The sequence below is a fragment of the Lonchura striata genome, chromosome Z (assembly GCF_050655825.1).
Source record: "Lonchura striata isolate lonStrDom1 chromosome Z, ASM5065582v1, whole genome shotgun sequence".
NCBI classification, from domain to species: Eukaryota; Metazoa; Chordata; class Aves; order Passeriformes; family Estrildidae; genus Lonchura; species Lonchura striata.
The window spans coordinates 23,180,569-23,199,592 of record NC_140740.1 but is presented as its reverse complement, the minus strand read 5'-3'; the positions used below and the strand labels follow the sequence as shown (position 1 = coordinate 23,199,592).

Here is a 19,024-nt window from a genome sequence, read left to right as displayed (position 1 = left end):
CAGTTATCTTCTGTTAATTGGGCAGTTTTCTTTATCTCTTCCACAAACCAATCCTCCCTCTGGGGAAACATCTGCTGTTCATGGGCCGTTGAGCCTCACTGCAGGACTGATAAAATTACATCATCCCGCTGTGAGATGTTCTGCCCAGAGGGAGGAGCCAAGCATTCCTACCTGGATATAACCTGGGCTTTTGGCTCACCAGGACAGCCCGTTCCACTGGGTTCCCAGAGGAAGACCAGCCCCATCTACACCACCACTGGACCTTCAGAGGAAGACCACACCCTTCTACAGGATCACTGCTTCAACAGAACCACACCTGCCACTCCAGGAGGACTGCAGCCAACATTTAATCAGACCACTACCATCCCCCTGGCCAGGAGGGTGTCAGGTTGTATTCTGACTCTTGTAGCAGCCAGAGACCCTGCAAGGCCTCCCTGGTGGTCATTTACCTAAGATAAAGAAATGCCTAGTCATGATGATAGGAGCAAAGAAGCCCCTCTTCTGCCTTTGGACCCTCGTTATCTCTCTGTAAGACCAAAGGTCATATTCGCCTGGACCCTTACTACTGGACAATTTCCAACACCCCTGTACCCTATATAAAACCCCATTTCTGCCCAGTTTGACAGAAGAGATGTCACTGAAACCCTTTGCAGAAGCTGCTAGTAAAGACGCATCTGTGGAACCTCATACAGCCTTCTCCTCTCTCTCCACACATCCACCGAGGCACCTAGCAAGCAAAGAGCTGAAATTATCAAAGGGCTGGATTCACCAAAGAGCTGATCTCACTTAAGAGCTGAGCTGCTTGCTAAGATTGCCCATGGCTCAGAGCCTGCCTGAGGGACCTGGACAGGTTGTGCTTAGCGGGATTTTGCTGTTCGGGACACCTATGGCAGCTGGGGTTGGATAGACCCTGAGAATCCCAGGCTGTAATAGACTCTGTCAGTGTTTTTAGCAGCCTGAAGTGCTGCAAGTAAAGTCCAGGGTAAAGAAGCAGGAAGGGCCTTTGCATAAAATTCATAGATGTTTAATTCAACTGCGCAGTGAGATGTTCAGAGTTCCCCAGGCCCACACATGTCTCAGCGCTCACTGCCCTGTCCGGGGGGTCTGGGGGTGAGCCGGCTCTCGGGGCAGTACAAAGATGAGGGCCAGTCAGGGAATAGGGAGGGAGTGGCTCAGGGACACAGGAACAGACATAGGAATAGGGAAAGGAGACAATGGGGTTTTAACAGCTTTGAGGGAAGCATCCTGTGTCTCCCTAAACCGGGGAAATGCCCCCCAGGGTCTCCACAAGTGTTGTTTTGTATTACTGAATTGTTTATTTTATTTTTTATTTTCTTTCCTAATAAAGAACGGTTATTCCTACTACCATATCTTTGCCTGAGGGCTTCTTAATTTCAAACATAAAACAATTTGGAGGGAGGGGATCTACATTTTCCATTTCAGGGGAGGATCCTGCCTTCCTTAGCAGGTACCTGTCTTTTTCAAACCAAGACAAGTAGCTCATCTTTGTCAGAAAAATCCTGTCTCTCTCAGCTGTCCCTCCTGCAAGAAAGAGGACAAACTGGGCAGAGATATAAACTTCAGAGTCATATGATAATTAGGAAGAAGCAGAGTGAGAAAGTGTCTTGAACAAATCTGGAATAAAAGGGCATCCTTTGGACTGAATTAGGTATATAGAAGATCCTAATTCCATATGGAACTGCAGCAGACTATCAGTTTACTCTGAATCCACTCTCCTCCACAATATCTCATACAACTCAATAATTTGGAAGTCTTATACATCTTGGAAAGTGAAGGGAAACAAACTTCCTGATTTAGAGACCAGAATAAAGGCAGCCATGCCACTGGCATGATAGGAGAAGGGACACAGCTGGGAGAGAGCATGAGAGGGGAGCTTGTGGAGCTTCCCTTGAGGAAGCACTGGTGACAGGAGGACATCTCCAATGCCTGCACAGAAATGGATGCAATGCAGGGAGCAAATAAAGGGAGCTGGGAACCTGTGGAGAGTTGCAAAGCTCTGATTACAAAAATGTGGAGCTCTGGCTTGCTCACACTGCTGCTGTGGATGGACACAGACTCTGGCAATGCAGCTGTGCCTGCTGCCCAGAGGAGAGCCAAGAGGGTTTACCAAGAGATGCAGGGATAGTGAGGCTGAGTTACAGCCTCTGAGAGTGCTGAGAGGTGGATCATATTCTTGGATGGTCTTTGGAATGTCTGGAGGTTGGAGACTAAGGAAGGCAAACATGGGATGATAGAGAGAAAACTGAGACAGGATCTTACAGGCAACTTCCATTCATCAAAAAAAAAAAAAAAGAGCAATCCCAACAGAATACAGTGAAAGTTCTTTTCCCCTCAAAGATGATCGACACTTGAACAAGCTCCCCAGACAGGTGTTGAATACTCATCCTTGCAGAAAACCCACTGGGCAGAATCCCTGGTAGTCTGCTCTAGCTGGACCTTACTTTAGAAACCACTGGACATCTCTCTCAACCTGAACCATTCTGTGCTTCTGTGCTGTGCAGAGGTCCAGGCAGATAAAGCTTCACCATTTAACTTTGATTTTTATCTCTTAAATAACTACTCTAATGGTCTGTGATGTGCTCTGTCATACTTGGACTTCATACACAATTTTTTCAACCAGAGTACATGTTTCATTCAAAATTCCTTGTTGAATAAAGAGGATTAATGTTTGAGGATTTAATAGTCTCCAGTTTAGCTGAACTCAATTTGTCTCTGGGTTGGCAAAGCATTTGAGTGACACATTGAATCTTCTTTCTTTAATATTGAGGAAGTATTGAAGAATTTAAATAGAAAATACAAAATCTTTACTGAATTATTAAAATAATTTGCTGTTGATGTGCACAAAAAACATCACACTAATGAGGTTTGGAAGCAATTTTAATGGAAGCAAAATTGACTAATGTCAGCAAGCTTTTTGACATGAAAGTATTTTTATGAACAAAGTGACATAAACTTCATTAGAGACAACAAGCACAAAAATGTTTTTATGCAGGAAAAAATTCCCCACATAGCAGTTATAATCATAAGCCAAAAATGCAAAAATTAGTAAGCCATGTCAGTTTATAAATTGGCCCTTTAAACTCTGCACACTAGATCCTTCAGCCACCATTGAGCTGGGGATTAACAAAGCAATTCAAATATAGAATGGAGAATAAGCACAGCTGAACATATGGCCAGCTGTGTTGTGACCATTATTTAAAAATTATTTTGGACAGGATTTTCTATAAATTCACTACCAGAAATTTGGGGTTAACCAACAGGTGGTTATTGTGATACATTAACAGTTGCTTTATTGACTAAAATGGGTTTAGAATGGAGTATTGTTATTGCATATATTTCAGAGGGAGAACAAATATATGAAGGTGCAGACCATTTTTAAACAAGGACATGTTTGAAGAGCAGTTGTTTCACTTTTTGTGATTAAGTCTTTTGTCAGTTTATGTGACTTGTTATATATTTGCTTTGGTTGTATGATGCAAAAAATGTGGAGGGCAGATGAAAATGTTCCCATTGTGATGATCCAAACTCACACTGATATAAGGCTTGCATTGGTGTAAAACAAGAGGAAAAGCTATTTTAAGTGTTTCTGTGACAGAGCTGTTTTAATTATTTCTGCAGAGTTTTTATTGCTCGTCTTGGAGACATCAGTTGTCGCTGATTAGTGACATTAGATGCTACCTTCAGGAAATCTCTTTTTCTTTCTTCAAAGTGTAACAAAGATGAGTAAGAAATAATAATTACATAGATCCGAAAGTGCATATTTTTTTTCCCAATATGAAGCCATGGGAGAACAATTTTTCATACCCTGCACAGAAAAATCAGCACTCAAATGGGTAGGAAACTTTGCTATTATCTCAAAAGGTGCAAATCTTACCTAATTTTAAAGGCTTGTTCAACAAACAACATAACTAAGTCCTTTTCTTGTCTCATTATTCTAAAATAATCCAGGGCTGTATGAACTTGCTGGATTTAATTCTGCAGTAGCCACGCATCCCATCACATTGACTTGGGAATTTCTGAGACAGGGTTTCAAATTCAGACCATCACACTTACATTTACAAGATTGGATTCTGGTAGACTTGCAGGAATTTTGAGATAAGGAAATACAAAGTCCTGAGCCTCCCAGCACTAGATTTCTTTGTTCATTGAAATCAATAGTGTTGGAACCCAGGGCACAGAGAATATTTCTCTGCCTAAGAGGTCCCGATCCCCAGGAGAACACTGCTTTTAACCTCCGTTCATAGAGAAAGCTTCCAAGACTTTGGGATGAATTGGAATCTATGAGTGCGTGAAATAGATAGTAGTATAGCTTCTCACAGGGTGAAACAGAGTTTTAAGTTTTTAGTATGAAGGTAAATAAAAGATAAGATGGAGGATTTTGGTCATTGTCTGATCTCCTTCTTGTTCTTCATCTGCTCCATTTTCTGCAGTGTTGGTGACACAGAGTGATTGGTTAGAAAGAGCTGCAATGCAGATGTTGTGTGAACAGACAAATAATGAGTTATTGGTAGAAAGGTAGAAATAAAATACCTCCTAAGAGTTAATTGGACAAAATAGTTTTAAAAGACCTTGAACCTGTGTGTCTTGGGACTTTCTGGTGCCTTTCTCTTTGTACGCTAAGTCCAGTGTGCAGATAGAGTGCTGAACTGTTGAGAAAAAATAAACAAAAATCTGAAGACTGTAAAAAAAAGGTCCCGTTCGTCTCTCAGTCCTGGCACAGAACTTTTTAGGTGTCTCCCCATCAGGGGGAACCTTGGGGGAAGTTCCACAAACAGTTAAGAGTTACAATCTGCAGACTAAGTATATTGTGGTGTTATAAACCTAATGGCATCTAATTTTGCTAAGTACATATCAAAACTGTAAAAATAAAGGGATCATTCACACAGCTGTCAAGTTCCTTATAAAATGAGTAGTAGGGAAGCTGCATGGAAGCCAGACAAATATGACCCAGCACAAAAAAAGGGTTGGATATTGAATCTCTTGAGGCATTTTACCTGGTCTTTCAGTGACTAAATTATTTTGAATAGTTTAACTTAAGGACACTGTAATTGTGGTAGTTGGTCTTGTCAACAGTGACATGGAAGTGACACATGTTGATCTTGTCAACAGTGATGGTGAATTGGAAGCTCCATAAAATTTCTCTGTACATTGAATTAAAGGTTCAATAGCACAAATCCAATATATCTGCAGAGATTAAATACAACTTTTGTTATCTACTGGTGCTACAATATCATCTTTCAGAAGTGTGTGAGTTTTTGCAAAACCCCTTCTTTCCTCAGCCATTTTGCTAATTATGATCATGCTGAATAAGCTTATTGCATTTCTAGAGTTCATGTAGAATTGAAATTCTGTTACTTGCCCTGTTTTGACTACCTGTATTCTTATTTCTCAGCTGTTTAGTTCAGAAAATTGACTTAGAGTGAGAGGCAGATAAGGGAAAAATATGTTTTTCTCCATAATGGATGAATCTGAAGTGAAACAGAAATTAGGTATTTCAAGTGATGTAGCTTTTAGAAGTTTATATACTGGATAACTTTGGTTGTCTAAATGTGCCAGCTGTTGGCAAGAAACAGGCAGTTTTGGAGCAAGCGTGATTTTATATGTGTACTCGGCACTGGTTTCTTGTTTTGCTTTTGTTTCCTTGTGTTCCTCTTGCTTTTCTTTCCCAGTTCTGCAGCTTTCCTGGGGTTTTTGCTGTCTCCAGAAGTTTCTGTGGCCGATGAAGCTGAGGGACCCTGCAGTGACCTGTGTCCAGGCTGGCCTCTGTCCCCGTGGTACCCCTGCACTCTGTCCCACTGCCGGTGTAGCCATGGGGCTTCACCCCACACAAAACAACTCCTGTCACCTGAGCTGAAGAGAAGCTGCACCAAACCTGGCTGGGCTCTCCTGCTGGTGAGAGAGCTGCCCCAGGGCTGGAGTGGCCCGGGCTGGACAGAGCCCAGGGCAGCCTGGAGATACTTCAGTGTCCGGCCAAAGCAGAAGTCGTGTCCCCGGTAGTGCCAAAGTGTCACAGTTCCTGGGCTCAGGGCACAGAAGGCACAGGACAGGGACAGCACGAGGCTGAGGCCACGTGGGACTCGCCAAGCTGCTGCCGTGAGAGAACCTGCTGTCCCCGTGCACTCGGAAGAGGTGTGGAGGGTCTCCAAGCCATCCTCATAATGGGCTTTGCCGTGACCTTTGCTTGTGCTGCTGCAGATTTTGGAGAGAGCTGTGCATAAAAATGGGCAGTAGAAGCAGACTGGGGCTGGCATGCTCTGCATTTCCAGGATGGCTCATGGACAGGATAAGGTGGTATCAGTGCACTCTGGATCAAGCTGTGATTCTATGGATACTTCAGCAAGAGAGGGCTTTGTCAGGGTGATTAAACCTCCATCCTTGCTATGATTTCTGTGACCTTTGCACCTCTATTTTGTAAAAGTTCAGAAATTTTAATCATCTTTGGCCCTGTGAAATGTTATGAACATCAGCAAAAGTCATCATAGTTTGCATGCAAAAATACATGATTTTTGACATTTGGGAACTGGAAGGAACAAATTTCTTCTGCTGATGGTACACAAAGAGGGCAGGTTGGTGCCTTGGGGCCTATGTCTGCTACTGTTGACTGAAAAATATCTTTTGAAATAGCACCTTATGGTCCTGGATGGTCAGAACGGAGGTCCAGGAGGCTTGATACGTGTTCACTACCGAGTCTTTGACCTTTTATGCCAAATAAAAATTATAAATTCTTAGAACTATGTATTTATAAAAGAAAAGTATAAAGGAGAGATGTGTGTGTTTGTGTGTGTGTGTGTGTGTGTGTGTGTGTGTCTGTGTGTGTGTGTGTGTGTATTTGTGACGCTTTGAAAATACCACATTATCATCACACACTCTCCAAACATCCATTTCTTTTTTACGACCATTCTCCACTAGGAAATGCCATGCAAAACTTAGTTCTTTGATCAGAAGTACCTCACCTACTAATTAGACAACAATTAGAATTGCTTACAGGGCCTCAGTTGCAAATGCAAAACGTTCAAACCTCAGACTAATTGGTTATATTAGAAAACACACTTTGCTTTTCTCAAGAGCCTGATTGCAAGCTATCTTATAAGCTATTCATTAAAATATCCTGGGGCTGTTTGAATCAAACACTGGAATTTTCTTAGCACCATGTGTGGAAAAGTAATTCCCTCACAAAATATGTTCTTGGAGGCTACTTAGGTCAAAAGAATTGATTTTTAATTCCATGGGCTCAAGAACTGCCCATCATCTGCTTTATCAGAAAAAGAGGGTTGAGTCTTTGGCCCCTTTCAGAGCCTCAAGCGACTAAAGCCAAAGGGATTTCCCCCAAAAAGGAAGAAGTGTTTTGAGGAGCGTGGCCATACCTGTCTGCAGGACTGACCATGGTCCAAGGGAAGGTCCTGCTGCCCAGAGCCCAGCCCGAGGTGTCCCTGAGGATTTCTCACATCCTCTGCTTCCTCTGTCGTGCTGCCACAGAGCACAGCAGGAGGGACTCCAGGGATTTGTCAGCACAGGGAGGCAGAGCATGAGCTCCTACTGAGATTTCTCCTCCAGGGGTGGCACTTTCAGGCCACCAATGACAAATTCTGCAGCTCTGACCGCACACTTGTTGTTGGCAGTGCTGTGACAGCCTCTGCCACCAGGCAAGAGCATCTGCAGGGACAGGATGGTGTAGAGATGCCTCTCAGAGAACAGAGAGAACACCTTCAAACAGCATCTGGCAGAGTTAATGAAGGGGTGGTAAATCCCTTTGAAGAGGATGGGTTATAAAAACCTCTGTCTGTGAAAATAAGACACAATAGGAGTAAAGGGGGAATGGGAAATGGGAAATGGGAAAGGGGAAGGAAAAAGGTAAAAAATAGAGGCAAAGGAAAGAGAAAGGGAAAGGGGGAGAGGATAGAGTCCTTGGAAATTCTGATTTTATCTAAAGGACATTTTCTGACAACAGAGATGTTTGCTGCAATAAATAGGCCTTTCCCACATGCTTTGGCTTTCTAGCTCTTGATATTAACAGAACTCTTTGAGTTTTAAAAGAGGTAGGAAAAAAATTAGTAAAAAAAGTTTTCCTTCAAGACCAAGTATCTGACAGAGATTGAGTGCTATGGTTAATAGCTTTTGAACATTCACAGGAATGATTGAAGCATTAAAGTAATTAAACAGGGCTCTGAGAATCCAGCATAAATTGTACTGGTAAAGAGATTAGAGATTCACATTGCACTGTGTGTTTTATAGTCTTGAAAACAAAGGCTTAGTAACAATATTTCATGCACTCATAATAACATAAAGAATGACAGCTCATCCTTTTTGTCCTGATAAGGATTTTGATTTGCTGCAGCAGCCACCTTTCTTTCAAGTAAAAATGTGTTCAGAGGCTTTCTTCCCCCATTTTCTGTTGAAAACTGTTTCATAGCAAAAAAAGAATTAGTCCCAGTTGTAATCTTTTCTTCATATCATGGAATGAGCTCAAATCTTGAGGCAAATATAAAAGGATACAAGAATTTTGAAGTATGACAGTTACGCTGTTAATGAACCTGACTTGAATTCAGTTTTGACTTCTGAAGAATTTAAAATCCAGCTGAGAATAACACCTTTCCTTAGTGATAGGTGAAAGGCCAGAACAAAAAAAAGAGACTCTGACTTACTCTGCTGGTTCCTGCTGAAATCAACATGTACTGAGAAATTACTGTTATTATTGAAAGTAAAGTTTAAATAACAGGAGGGTCTCTTGACCTGGTGAGCTCATGGCCCACTGTGATACACCTCACCTCAGTGCAGATTTGAGGTGGTTGTTGTTTTCTTTTTCTTCCTCCAAAATACCAAGAGAACAAAATTCATGGAAAAAATGGGATTTCTACTTTCAAGCAAAAGCAAAGAGAAGCACTGCAGAGCTTCTTCCTAGATACAGATAAAATACCCTGGTGATCTTACCACACCCTCTTCTCAAACTTTTGGCACCAGATTGTACTCTAGAACACCATGACTTCCTTGTGATCTGAAAGAAGGAACAAATCAAACCTCAAGAGCTGGTCCTACCTTTAAAAACAGCGTTCCTCCCACCAGAAACTTCTTTTCCTGTGCTCCGCAATCCTCACTGTTTATTACAATAAAATACTTCTTTTTTGATTAGGTTTACATCAGTTCCATATGCTTTTATGAGCTTTTATGCCTTTTTATCTATATATGTTTAATACCACTATCTGCTTATTGCAACATTCCAGGAATCCCTTTTGACTCTTCTCACCATATTCCTGCAGAAAGTCAGGTCACTCTGGGTTTTACACCAATAAAAATCCAGGTTGTTCAGATCCTTGACATCATGGGTAAGCACAATTTCCCCGCTGACACAGAGATTGCAGACAAACCCTCCTGTTGTCACTGAAAACAAACGAAAGGAGGAAGTTCCTGCCCATTGGAAAGTCTCTGTTTGCCCTGAAGGACTCTACCTCTTCCTTTCTCAGCAGCAGCTCAGCAAGCAGACGCCAAGAAGGACAAGAGAGGGAGGGGTGGTTGATTTATGTGACAACTTAACAACACTTGTAAACAAGAGCTGAGACTTTCAGTAGCATCTCTGCAGAGGCAAGTCCTTGCTGAGGATGAAGAGCTGTGTCACTTGTGTTTAGTTTGCATCGAGTTTGCGTCACGGTGGGTTTTCATCCTGCAGATGAGGCCCCTGTCACAGCAGTCTGTTCATCCTTCAGGAGGGTTTGTACCCACAGGAACAATGCTGCTCTTGCCAGCAGACCACAGCTTGTCCTCATATCAAAAAGTCCAGGCAGAAATTACTTCTTAAAGTAACGTTTTCCCTTTGTTCTCAAACCAGAGATTTCGATGTAATGGTATCATAGAAACAAATATTTTTCCCTGTTGTCTATCAAGACAGGAATAAAATGCTACCACATCCAGATGGCAAGGCACTGATTTCACTACCACTGTTGAAATGACTTGCAGGAGCAAGAAAAGTAAATTCTGTACTGGAACAATGAAGTCCTGTCACTCTAAATCAGTGTGATGCCTAAAGGGTTTTATAGCTATGTCAGTGCTAAAGAAGTTTATAAGGTCCAACAAAAACCTAAGGTTTGCACAGCAGACCTTAGGCTGACAGCTAAGGGAACATAAATTAAATGGTCTTTCCAACCCAGAAGGCTGATGAGAAATGTTTTTATTTCTGTTCTCCTTCCTTGTTTAAAGCATGGCAACGTATTTGATAAGATTTTGGAATTGCAGCTAAAAATCATGGCCAGATTAAGTAATGGAAGTGGTTCTTGTGCATTTATAATTGTGGAGGTCACTATCAATGTAGCTGCTTCTGGTAATACAGAAAGCTCTTTCAAGACACTTCTTAAGAGAAATATCTTTTTCCTTTTCACTCTTAACTGCAAGGTCTCTTCCAGGATGTACAGCAAACAGGTTATCTAGATTGTCTTTTCACAATAACAGAAAACTTCCCTTTTAATCAGCTTGAATTGTACAATTGCAACATCTGTATTAAGGAATTTCACTTCATCTCTACTGTAAAGAAGTGATTGGTATGAAACAGAGTTGATAAAGGACAGACCCAAATTAAGAGGAGGGATACTTGTTAGAGCTACCATTCCCCATCAAACACTTTAAACAACACATACCATCAAGCCCAAAGCTAATATGGCTCCATGTTAAATATTCCTGATGGATTATACATCCTTGTGTGAAGATGGAATTAGGATTTAAAGCCAGTATTTGTGCATATACAAACATTGTGCAAGAACATTGCATATTCAAAATAGAAACCAAGTATCACCTGTACAGGGTAAACACTGCAATAACATGAGTACACTTCTCCCATCAGGTTCACAGGCAGCTCAACCAATCCTTTGCTTTCAAATAATCTCTTCTGGCATCTTCTGGGGCCCTGAACCAGGAAAGTCACACCTAAATACTGTGGGACCATGAAAACGTCTCCAGATACATTTTGGAGACAAACCAGTCTCCAGGTGACACAAGTGACTAAGGCAGCCTCCAATAATGTAGCGGGACCCAGGTTTGCTGTGTTCTCTTTGTCATCGTGGGTTTGGAATTTAGACTCACAGAGGAGTTTGAGTTGGAAGGGACCCTAAAGACCCTCTAGATCCAACCCCTCTGCCATGGGCAGGGACACCTTCCACTGAAACAGGTGACTCAGAGCCCCTCCAAGCTGTGGCAAATACCCAAGGAGCCCTTTTTCTCTGTTTTGCAAGGTCAGATTTCCATGCTCACATACACAGATGGCCCCAGTCTCACACAGAGCATTGGTGGCTGGTCACTTAGCTCCACAACCCAGCAGAGCTCCTATTTTGGATGGCTCTCACTGCTCCCATGGCCTCCAGGGACCAGCCACTGCCTCTCCTCCTGCTTGTCCAGGATCAATGATTTCCTGCTGCTTCTTGCACGTCAGAGACAACTGGAAGAGATAAGGGGCTAGGATGCAGCTTCTGGCAGAGAGTGGATAACACTCAGCTGAGTGTTTTATTCTCCTGCCACTAAGCTGTCAGGCTGCTTCCACAAATTCCTCCTGCTTGGAAAGCGGCTGGTGTGAGCAGCAGGAATTGTTGCTGGCTGGAACATTTCAAAGAGCTGGACAAAAGAAGCTTTTTGTGGAAGGCCAGCAGCTGTCCTTTGTCAGCAGCTCAATGTGTGAGGTCCCCTCGAAGGCCATCCCTGCACAAGGACAGCCTGGCCTTCTCCAGTACCCAGAACACCTTTCAGGCTTTCGGGCTGGCCTTGTCCCTCCCTCTGGAGAAGCAGGTTGCTGTTGGAACTCTCATATCCACCGATTCTGGCTGGATTGCTGTGTCTTACCACAGACAGCCCTGGAGACAACAGTACAGATGGGCTCCAGCTGCAATAAAAGGGGACTCGGTTCCAGCTTTTCCCTTGGACCAGAGTGCAGCAAGCACACCTGAGCCTTGTTCAGGTCTGTGTGGGCTGATAGTCAGCCTCTGCTGGGAATTTAAAGCTTTTACCCTACTTTCCACTGCAAAAAATGGAGCAAACCCAGCTGCACCAAACCCCAAATTTCACATTTACAATTACAATTTTCATTTTCCTCTATTCAAGCCTTGAAGAAAACAAACGTTACTTGAGCTGGAGACACAGTGTCCTCCAAGATCATCCTTGAGTAGCACAATATTCCAGGGGAAGACTGGCAAAGCCAGAGTTCACTGATGCTCAGGAAGCTTTGCAAAACCTTCCACCTGCAGAGCTCTTGCACCCTCCTGAGCTCCTGGAGCCCTCACTCACCTCAGGCAGTTTGGACAGGAAGGGGATGGTTCCCTTTGTGAGATGTGGGGACAGGAGGAGGGAAGACTTTGCAAACACTGTCACGAGGGCAGGGCTGCTTTCATTTATGGTGCCACGTGGTAGCACATAACCTTTGATTTCATGTCAGATGCTGAAGGGCAAACATTCTCAGTGAAAAGGAGAGAGTGTCTCCACTCACAGAGCAAGGTAAGTAAAGGGGAAAGTGAAATCTGTATTTCATGGGAGGTGCTCAGTTGTGGAGTGCTACTCTCAGTGGAGTCCTGGAGTTTCCTCAGCAGACCATTGCAGCGAGTTCTGAGCCAACGTGTGGCTCTGCTGCCAGCCAAAATCTGCGCCTCCCTTGCCCAGCCTGAGTGCAAGTCCTGGGCACGGCCAGAGATTTTCATGGACAAAATCCTCGAGCATTTCCATCTGCTCATGGCTTTGGGTAGCACAAATCACAAAACACCCAGTGCAGCTGACAAATGGCATTTCCTGCAGATTGCTACAGCCACACTGCTGATCGACAAACGCACGAGAATCAATTTCAGTTGGAAAACGTAATTTATTACAAATTGCTACATCCACACTGACAATACAGAACTATACAAATCTCAATTAAGGCTAAAGTCAGGAATTTATTAGATTATTACAAACAATCTAGGTAAAAATATACAAATACCAATTTCAGTTAATTTATTTCCAACCTCTACAACAATTCACTATATGCAAAGCTTAAGTAGTTGTCTCGCAACTTAATTTATTACATATTTCTACAAGAGTAAAGCTCATCTAGGAATACAAAAATATCAATAACTCTCCCTAAATAGCCCTGTACTAAAACTCAATGGATAGAATTATACAACTATACAACTGCATCCATGGTTAAATAGAAAGTAATACATATATAACCACCACCACATACAGGTGTAAATAGAGATTAAATATTGCATATTACATACAATATATATAAATAGATGCATGAAAAAAACAATCTGTAAATAGACAACTGTACCATTATAAATATACATCAAACCACATCAACAGAAATAAACAGCTATACATCTCTAGGTATTTAAACAGAATTACACCTGGAAACAGAAAATATATATAGAAAAATAGACATACAAATAGCAATATACATATTTTAAAAGCCAACTACAACTACATCAAAAGAGATACCTACACAACTGTATACCCAGGAAAAAGAATTTAACACAGATATATGTGTGTATATATGTATACATAGATACATATATACACATATATTTAATAGCAAACATATATATATATATATCATACCAACGGAGCACTATTAGTATACATAAATATAATAACATATACTAATGGAAATAAACCCATACAAATAGTAAGACACATATGGAAATATCCACATAATTATCACTGTTTATGTGCAGGTCCGTGTATCTCTAAACAGAATTCCAGGCAGAGGGATCCCAGCTGCCCCATCCCCAAAGCCTCTCCCTCGGTCTCTTCCTCCTGTGCAGAGCAGCTCTGCTGGACAGGGACGGCAGAAGGCACAGCTGGCAAGCAAAGAGAACACTGAGTCAGTACAGGGACCTTTCCCTCAGCAGCAGCTGCACTTCCATCGGGGAGGAGGAGATCTCAGAGCCTCCCCAGGAGGGCCAGAAGGAAAAAGCAGCCGAGCGGGCCAGGCCGTGGTGAGCGCAGCCGCGGCGGGCCTGTCCCGCAGCCCCGGCAGCCCGGCACAGCCGGCACAGCTCCCGGGCCCTGCCGGCACAGCTGCCTTGCCCCAGGACAGCCCCTGTGCCGGCCGGGGCAGCTGCGCTGAGCAGCCCCAGAGCGGGCAGGGCCCGCTCCTGCCCCGCCGGGCAGTGCCCGCGGCCTCAGCCCCGCCGCCCGCAGCCCCACCCTGCCTCCCCGGGCTGTGGCCTCACCCGGGCTCTCTCCAGGCTGGCAGCAGCAGCTCCCCGGTCCTGCTCCTGCTGCTGGCCGGCAGCTTCTCCCTGCTGGCTCCCGTCCGCCTCCGGCTGTCCTCGAGCTCTTCAGTGCGGCTGTGGCAAAAGCGGAGGCTCTGGAATTGCTTCCAAGGCCCGGCAGAGCTGCAGTCCCGGAGCCCTCTGTGCTCCCTGCCGGCCCCTCCATCCCCTCAGCCCCGCCATGCTCCGGGCAAAGCCCCAGCCCCCTTCAGTTTCTTCAGCCCTCACAGTCCTCTCGCCCCCTCAGGCCCTTCTGACCCTTCCCGTCTCCCTCGACCCGCCACGCCCTCGGCCTGTGCCACTTCCCTGTCCCCTCAGTGCCACCATGGCCCCCGGCTGCCCCACACCCTCAGCCCCAGCAGCACCTCAGGGTCACCGTCCCTTCAGCGCCACCGGCCCTCGGCCCCTCGCTCTCACCGTCCTTCAGCAGCTCCTCAGGGGACAGTGCCTGGGGCCAGCGGCAGCTCCCAGCGCTCCAGGGACACCCGGGCTGGAACTGCTGCTCCGCCCGGCCCGGCCCCAGCTCGGACCAGCACAGGGAGAGGGGACACAGGGGGCACAGGGGAAAAGCAAGAGGTTAGGGAGGAAGCAGAGCAGGGGAGGAAGTTACAAAGACGCCTATACCTATACAGATACCAATCTATGTAACTAAACTCCCATATATCAAAATAAAGATGCCTTTCTATACATGTAATTATATTGCATCTATAAATGCAATTATACACATGTATAAATGAAACTATGGACATCTATACCTATAACTGCACATCAAAAAATATAAATATATACACCTAAAATTAAAAATAAATTAACTATACAGACCTCTAACCATCTACCTGGATAAATATAACTATATAAACCTATACATACAACTACATAACTATACACATCTATTAATATTACGAGAGACAGAGGAATTCTACCTGCCCGATGGTCACAGGCTCTCCCTCTGTCTCTTCCAGCCACACAGGGCAAACCTCCTGGGGAAGTCAATCACACTGGATCTGGGAAGCAAAGGAAACACGGAGTCAATATTGGCCTTTGCACAAGTATCCCCTGAGCACCAATTGTCCGTCCATGAAAGACTTTAAAAGATGGCCTGAAAGGCAGACTCTCACTTGGCAATTTGAAGCCTGCTCTTTAAAAAACAGGGATCCTTCCAAGTGTTCAAAACTGCACAGCATAAAGTATTTAAGTATCCTGATGAAGTTTCAGCACTCACAGTGCAAATGGCACCCACGAGAGCTTGAAACAGAGACAGTGCCAGTGACAGAGACACCACAGCCCTCACTGAAATGGCTGAAGGCTGCTGGGGGCTGAGTTATGAACCAAACTGGGACACCCAGCTTGGTGACACAACTCCCACAAGGTCAGGTTTATTCCCTGCTCCCCTGCCACAGCAGAGGACTCTGTCAGAGCCTCTGCAGAAGCGTGGAGGGCAGGGCTCAGGCACGTTGTGCCTGTGCAGGGTTTGAACTAAAGGCACCGGGAAGCACCAACCCTGCAGACAAGAACTCAACTCTTCTCATCTCACCTTCCTGCCAGAGGCAGGCTCAGAGCAGCCGTCTCACACCTCTCTAAACCAATGGGGGCTCTGTCCTTACCAGGCTCCTCGGGCTCTGGAGAACTGTTCCCGCAGCTCTCGGTGCCAGATGGAGTTTCTTCTGCTGCAGCTCTCTGCACAGGCTCCCCTCCTGAAGACTCAGGAGCAACATTAATACTCGCCTTGAAAGAACAGTAGAAAAAAAGAAAATTAGAGATCATTCAGTATTTTGTTGGAATCACATCAAGGTACAATTACTCCACTTCTCCATGTAACAATGTTCAAAATCTCTCAGCCCAGCATCTTCCATTCCTCCCCAATGGGATTACCTGAGCAGAGGGAGGCCTTTCAGACACGGACCTCCTGATCTCCCGAATCATTTGCTCTATGGCAAAGCCCAGATCCACTGGTGGCAATTGTTCTTCCCCAGGTGCCTTCTGTGCTGAGCTGGAGGCTGTTGATGCTGCAGCACTGCCAGGTGGAGCACTGCGGGCTGAAGTGCCCGAGGCAGCTGCAAGAATCCAAACACATTGGTCAAGCTTCTCGATAGGCTTGACGATTTTGGGGCAAGAATGACAGAGCCTTGTGGAAAAATAGTTCAGTCACTTTTCATGACCTTTTGGGAAAGCAAAGAGCTACAGCTCTTTTCCTACCTCGTGGGATGGAGGCTGGGGGCTGCTGCTCCCTGTGGAGAGGCTGGAAGCTGCCCGGCTGCATCCTGAGCAGCTCCCGGTCGACCGGAGGCAGCTGCTCTCCGTACAGGTCCTGGAAGCGGCTGCGGGGCCGCGCCTCCCCGGGCGGCAGCAGCGGCTCCCCGCAGAAACCGAGCAAGTCGCAGGGCGCGATCCGGAGCACCTCCTGCTCGGCGGGCGGCGGCCGCTGCCCATAGAGCTCCTGGAAGCGGCTCGGCCCCTCCCGCCGGGCCGGCACCGGCCGGTCCCGGTGCAGCAGGTGGAAGCCGCAGGGCGGGCGCCGGGCGAGCAGCGGCCGCTCCCCGGGCGGCTGCTGGAAGCGGCCGGGCCGGGGGCTGCGCAGCTCCCGCCCGTCCGGCAGCGTCCGCTCCCGGTGCAGCAGGAGGAAGCCGCTGGGCGGGCGCCCGGGCGGCAGCGGCGGCCGCTCCGTGGGCAGCGGCTGGAAGCGAGCGCGCCCGCCCCGCCCGTCCGGCAGCGGCCGCGCCCCGGGGAGCTGCTGGGAGCCGCAGGGCGGGCGCCGGCGGCCCTCCCGCCCCGCCGCCGGCCGCTGCCTGGTGGCCGCGCTCCGGCGCCGGATGCGGAGCAGGAGGTCGGGGCGGTCGCGGCGGAAGCAGGGGTTGCTGTAGTGGAGCCAGGCGCCGGCATCGCCCGGCGCGGCTGAGCCAGCCCGGCCCGGCACGCTGCGGAAGCCGTAGCGGTGGAGCTGGCGCACGAAGCTGCGGAACCGCGTGGCTCTGAAGGTGCCCGGGGCCGGCCCCTGGGCGTCGCCCGGGCTGAGCAGCTCCCGCTCGAAGAGGGAGCGGTCGATGAGCAGCCCCTGGGCCCGGCTGTCCCAGCGCACGGAGCGGACGCGGGGGCTGTTCGCCAGGCGCCACAGCTTGGCGGGGAAGGTGCTGGCGCAGAGCCCGGCGGGCAGCGGCAGCTCCGCCATGGCACCGATCGCCGAGTGCCGCCGCAACGGCCGCAGCGCAACGGCCGCGGCTGCGCCGGCGGCGCGCGGCCTGAGGGGGGCGCTGCGCTCGGGCCCCCGGCGCGGGCCGGGCTCGGCGGGGACGAGCGCGGCAGAGCCGGGGCCGCGGGCACAGCGCGGGCGGGGCGGCTCCGGGGCTGGCCGGGCTCGGCTCGGCACGGCACGGCACGGCTGGGCAGGGCAGGGGAAGCCCCTGGCGAGGGCGCTGGGAGCGGCGGCGGGCTCTGTCCCCACGCTGCATCCCGCGCCTGGGTCACCATCGGCTACAAAGAGAGAGGACATTGCTCTGTCTTGGCTGGGGAAAGGATGAAAAGGGGGGATTGGAAAACATTCCTTTGGCCTCCTTTTCAGCAGACTAGCTGGTTTTGTCTCACCATGTCTGCCTGTCTTTGGCAGAATTGGCATATCACTGGTGGAGTCAGCAACAGCAGCAAGAAGGGCCAGAAATTTTGTCTGCATTGTCTTCAAAGCTGTAGTGCAGCCCCATGGATGGATGTTGCTTTATGCAAGGGATTTTTGGCCTAGAGTTGTAGCAAACTCGTGCTTATGTCTTCCCAAACCACATTGCAGTTTTCTTTCCTCAGGAATCGCCTCTTTTTCTTCCCCCCATCGGGGGAGAGTTCCAATGCAAATGTCTCCTGCAGCCAACTCTTGTCGCTGTAGACTGACAAAGGAGGTCTTGCAATGGAGAGAGACTCCCTAGAGCTGCTTGTGGAGAGCTGGAGGGGGAAGCTTTGTCCTTTAGTCTTCAAGTCTTGTTGTGGAGCTGCTTGTGCTCTGGCACACCAACGATGCCTATCCAAGCCTTGCAGGTTCATTCCCAAGCTTCCTGACACACCACAGAGACTTTGTGGTTGTCGTGTTGGGGCACAAATTTTAGTCTGTGTACTTTTTGAAATGCTTAATTTTAGTTTTTTTTTTAATTTTCTGCAGAAATGTTGTCATAATTTGTTGCTTCCAGAGAATCTTTTCCTACTTTTTGGGGAACTTCCCTTTGCTGTCGTCCCAGATCAGGCCAATTCCTAGGGTTCCTTCCCAAACTGAGGAACAGCCCATGGCCTCCACTCTCCAGCTGGAACAGAAGGAAGCACAGAGAGTTTGCTGTTGTGGGAGAGGAGCTTCTCCTTCCTGCCTGCTTTCCCTTTGGGACAGGTTGGTGTGTGTTCATTTGATAAAGGGGGGTTTAAACTCTGAAGGAGTTGTGTTTCAAACTGCTCCATCCTCAAGCACTTCTGTGGCTGTCCTTGGACAAAGACCTCTTGGTGGGAGCTCCCAGTGGCAGGTTAAAGAAGGAGGTTGACGTTTCAGGGTTGTGACTGCTGAAAGTAGTTGGTTTCTGGAGGTGTCCAGAGGTGGGAGTGGCTCCTTTTCTCACCTGCCTGCAGAAAAGAAAGTTGCACAGTGGGAATTTCATTTGTTGAGGTGGCCATCAGGGGCCATCCAGGTATTTTCCAAGAGATAGGCTGGCAGGGAGGCCAGTCTTGTGCTAAACTGGCTGTGTGTTTGTTTTGATGGTGGGGAGGATCAGAGATGCAGACACAGACACCAGCTGAAGGAATAGTGTCATTTACTGTAATGCAAA

At 47.0% G+C, this 19,024-nt stretch overlaps 1 protein-coding gene across 1 annotated transcript; it reads right to left on the bottom strand.

The window, feature by feature from the left end:
* Window positions 1–14,660: 14,660 nt before the first annotated feature.
* Window positions 14,661–17,403, bottom strand: LOC146763706 (uncharacterized). Its single transcript, XM_085567613.1, has 3 exons — window positions 16,434–17,403; window positions 16,110–16,291; window positions 14,661–15,962 (listed from the first exon to the last, which is right to left on the bottom strand). The coding sequence occupies exons 1-3, from the start codon at window positions 17,401–17,403 to the stop codon at window positions 15,768–15,770; spliced, it is 1,347 nt and encodes a 448-aa protein (XP_085423739.1). The 3' UTR covers window positions 14,661–15,767.
* Window positions 17,404–19,024: the final 1,621 nt, after the last annotated feature.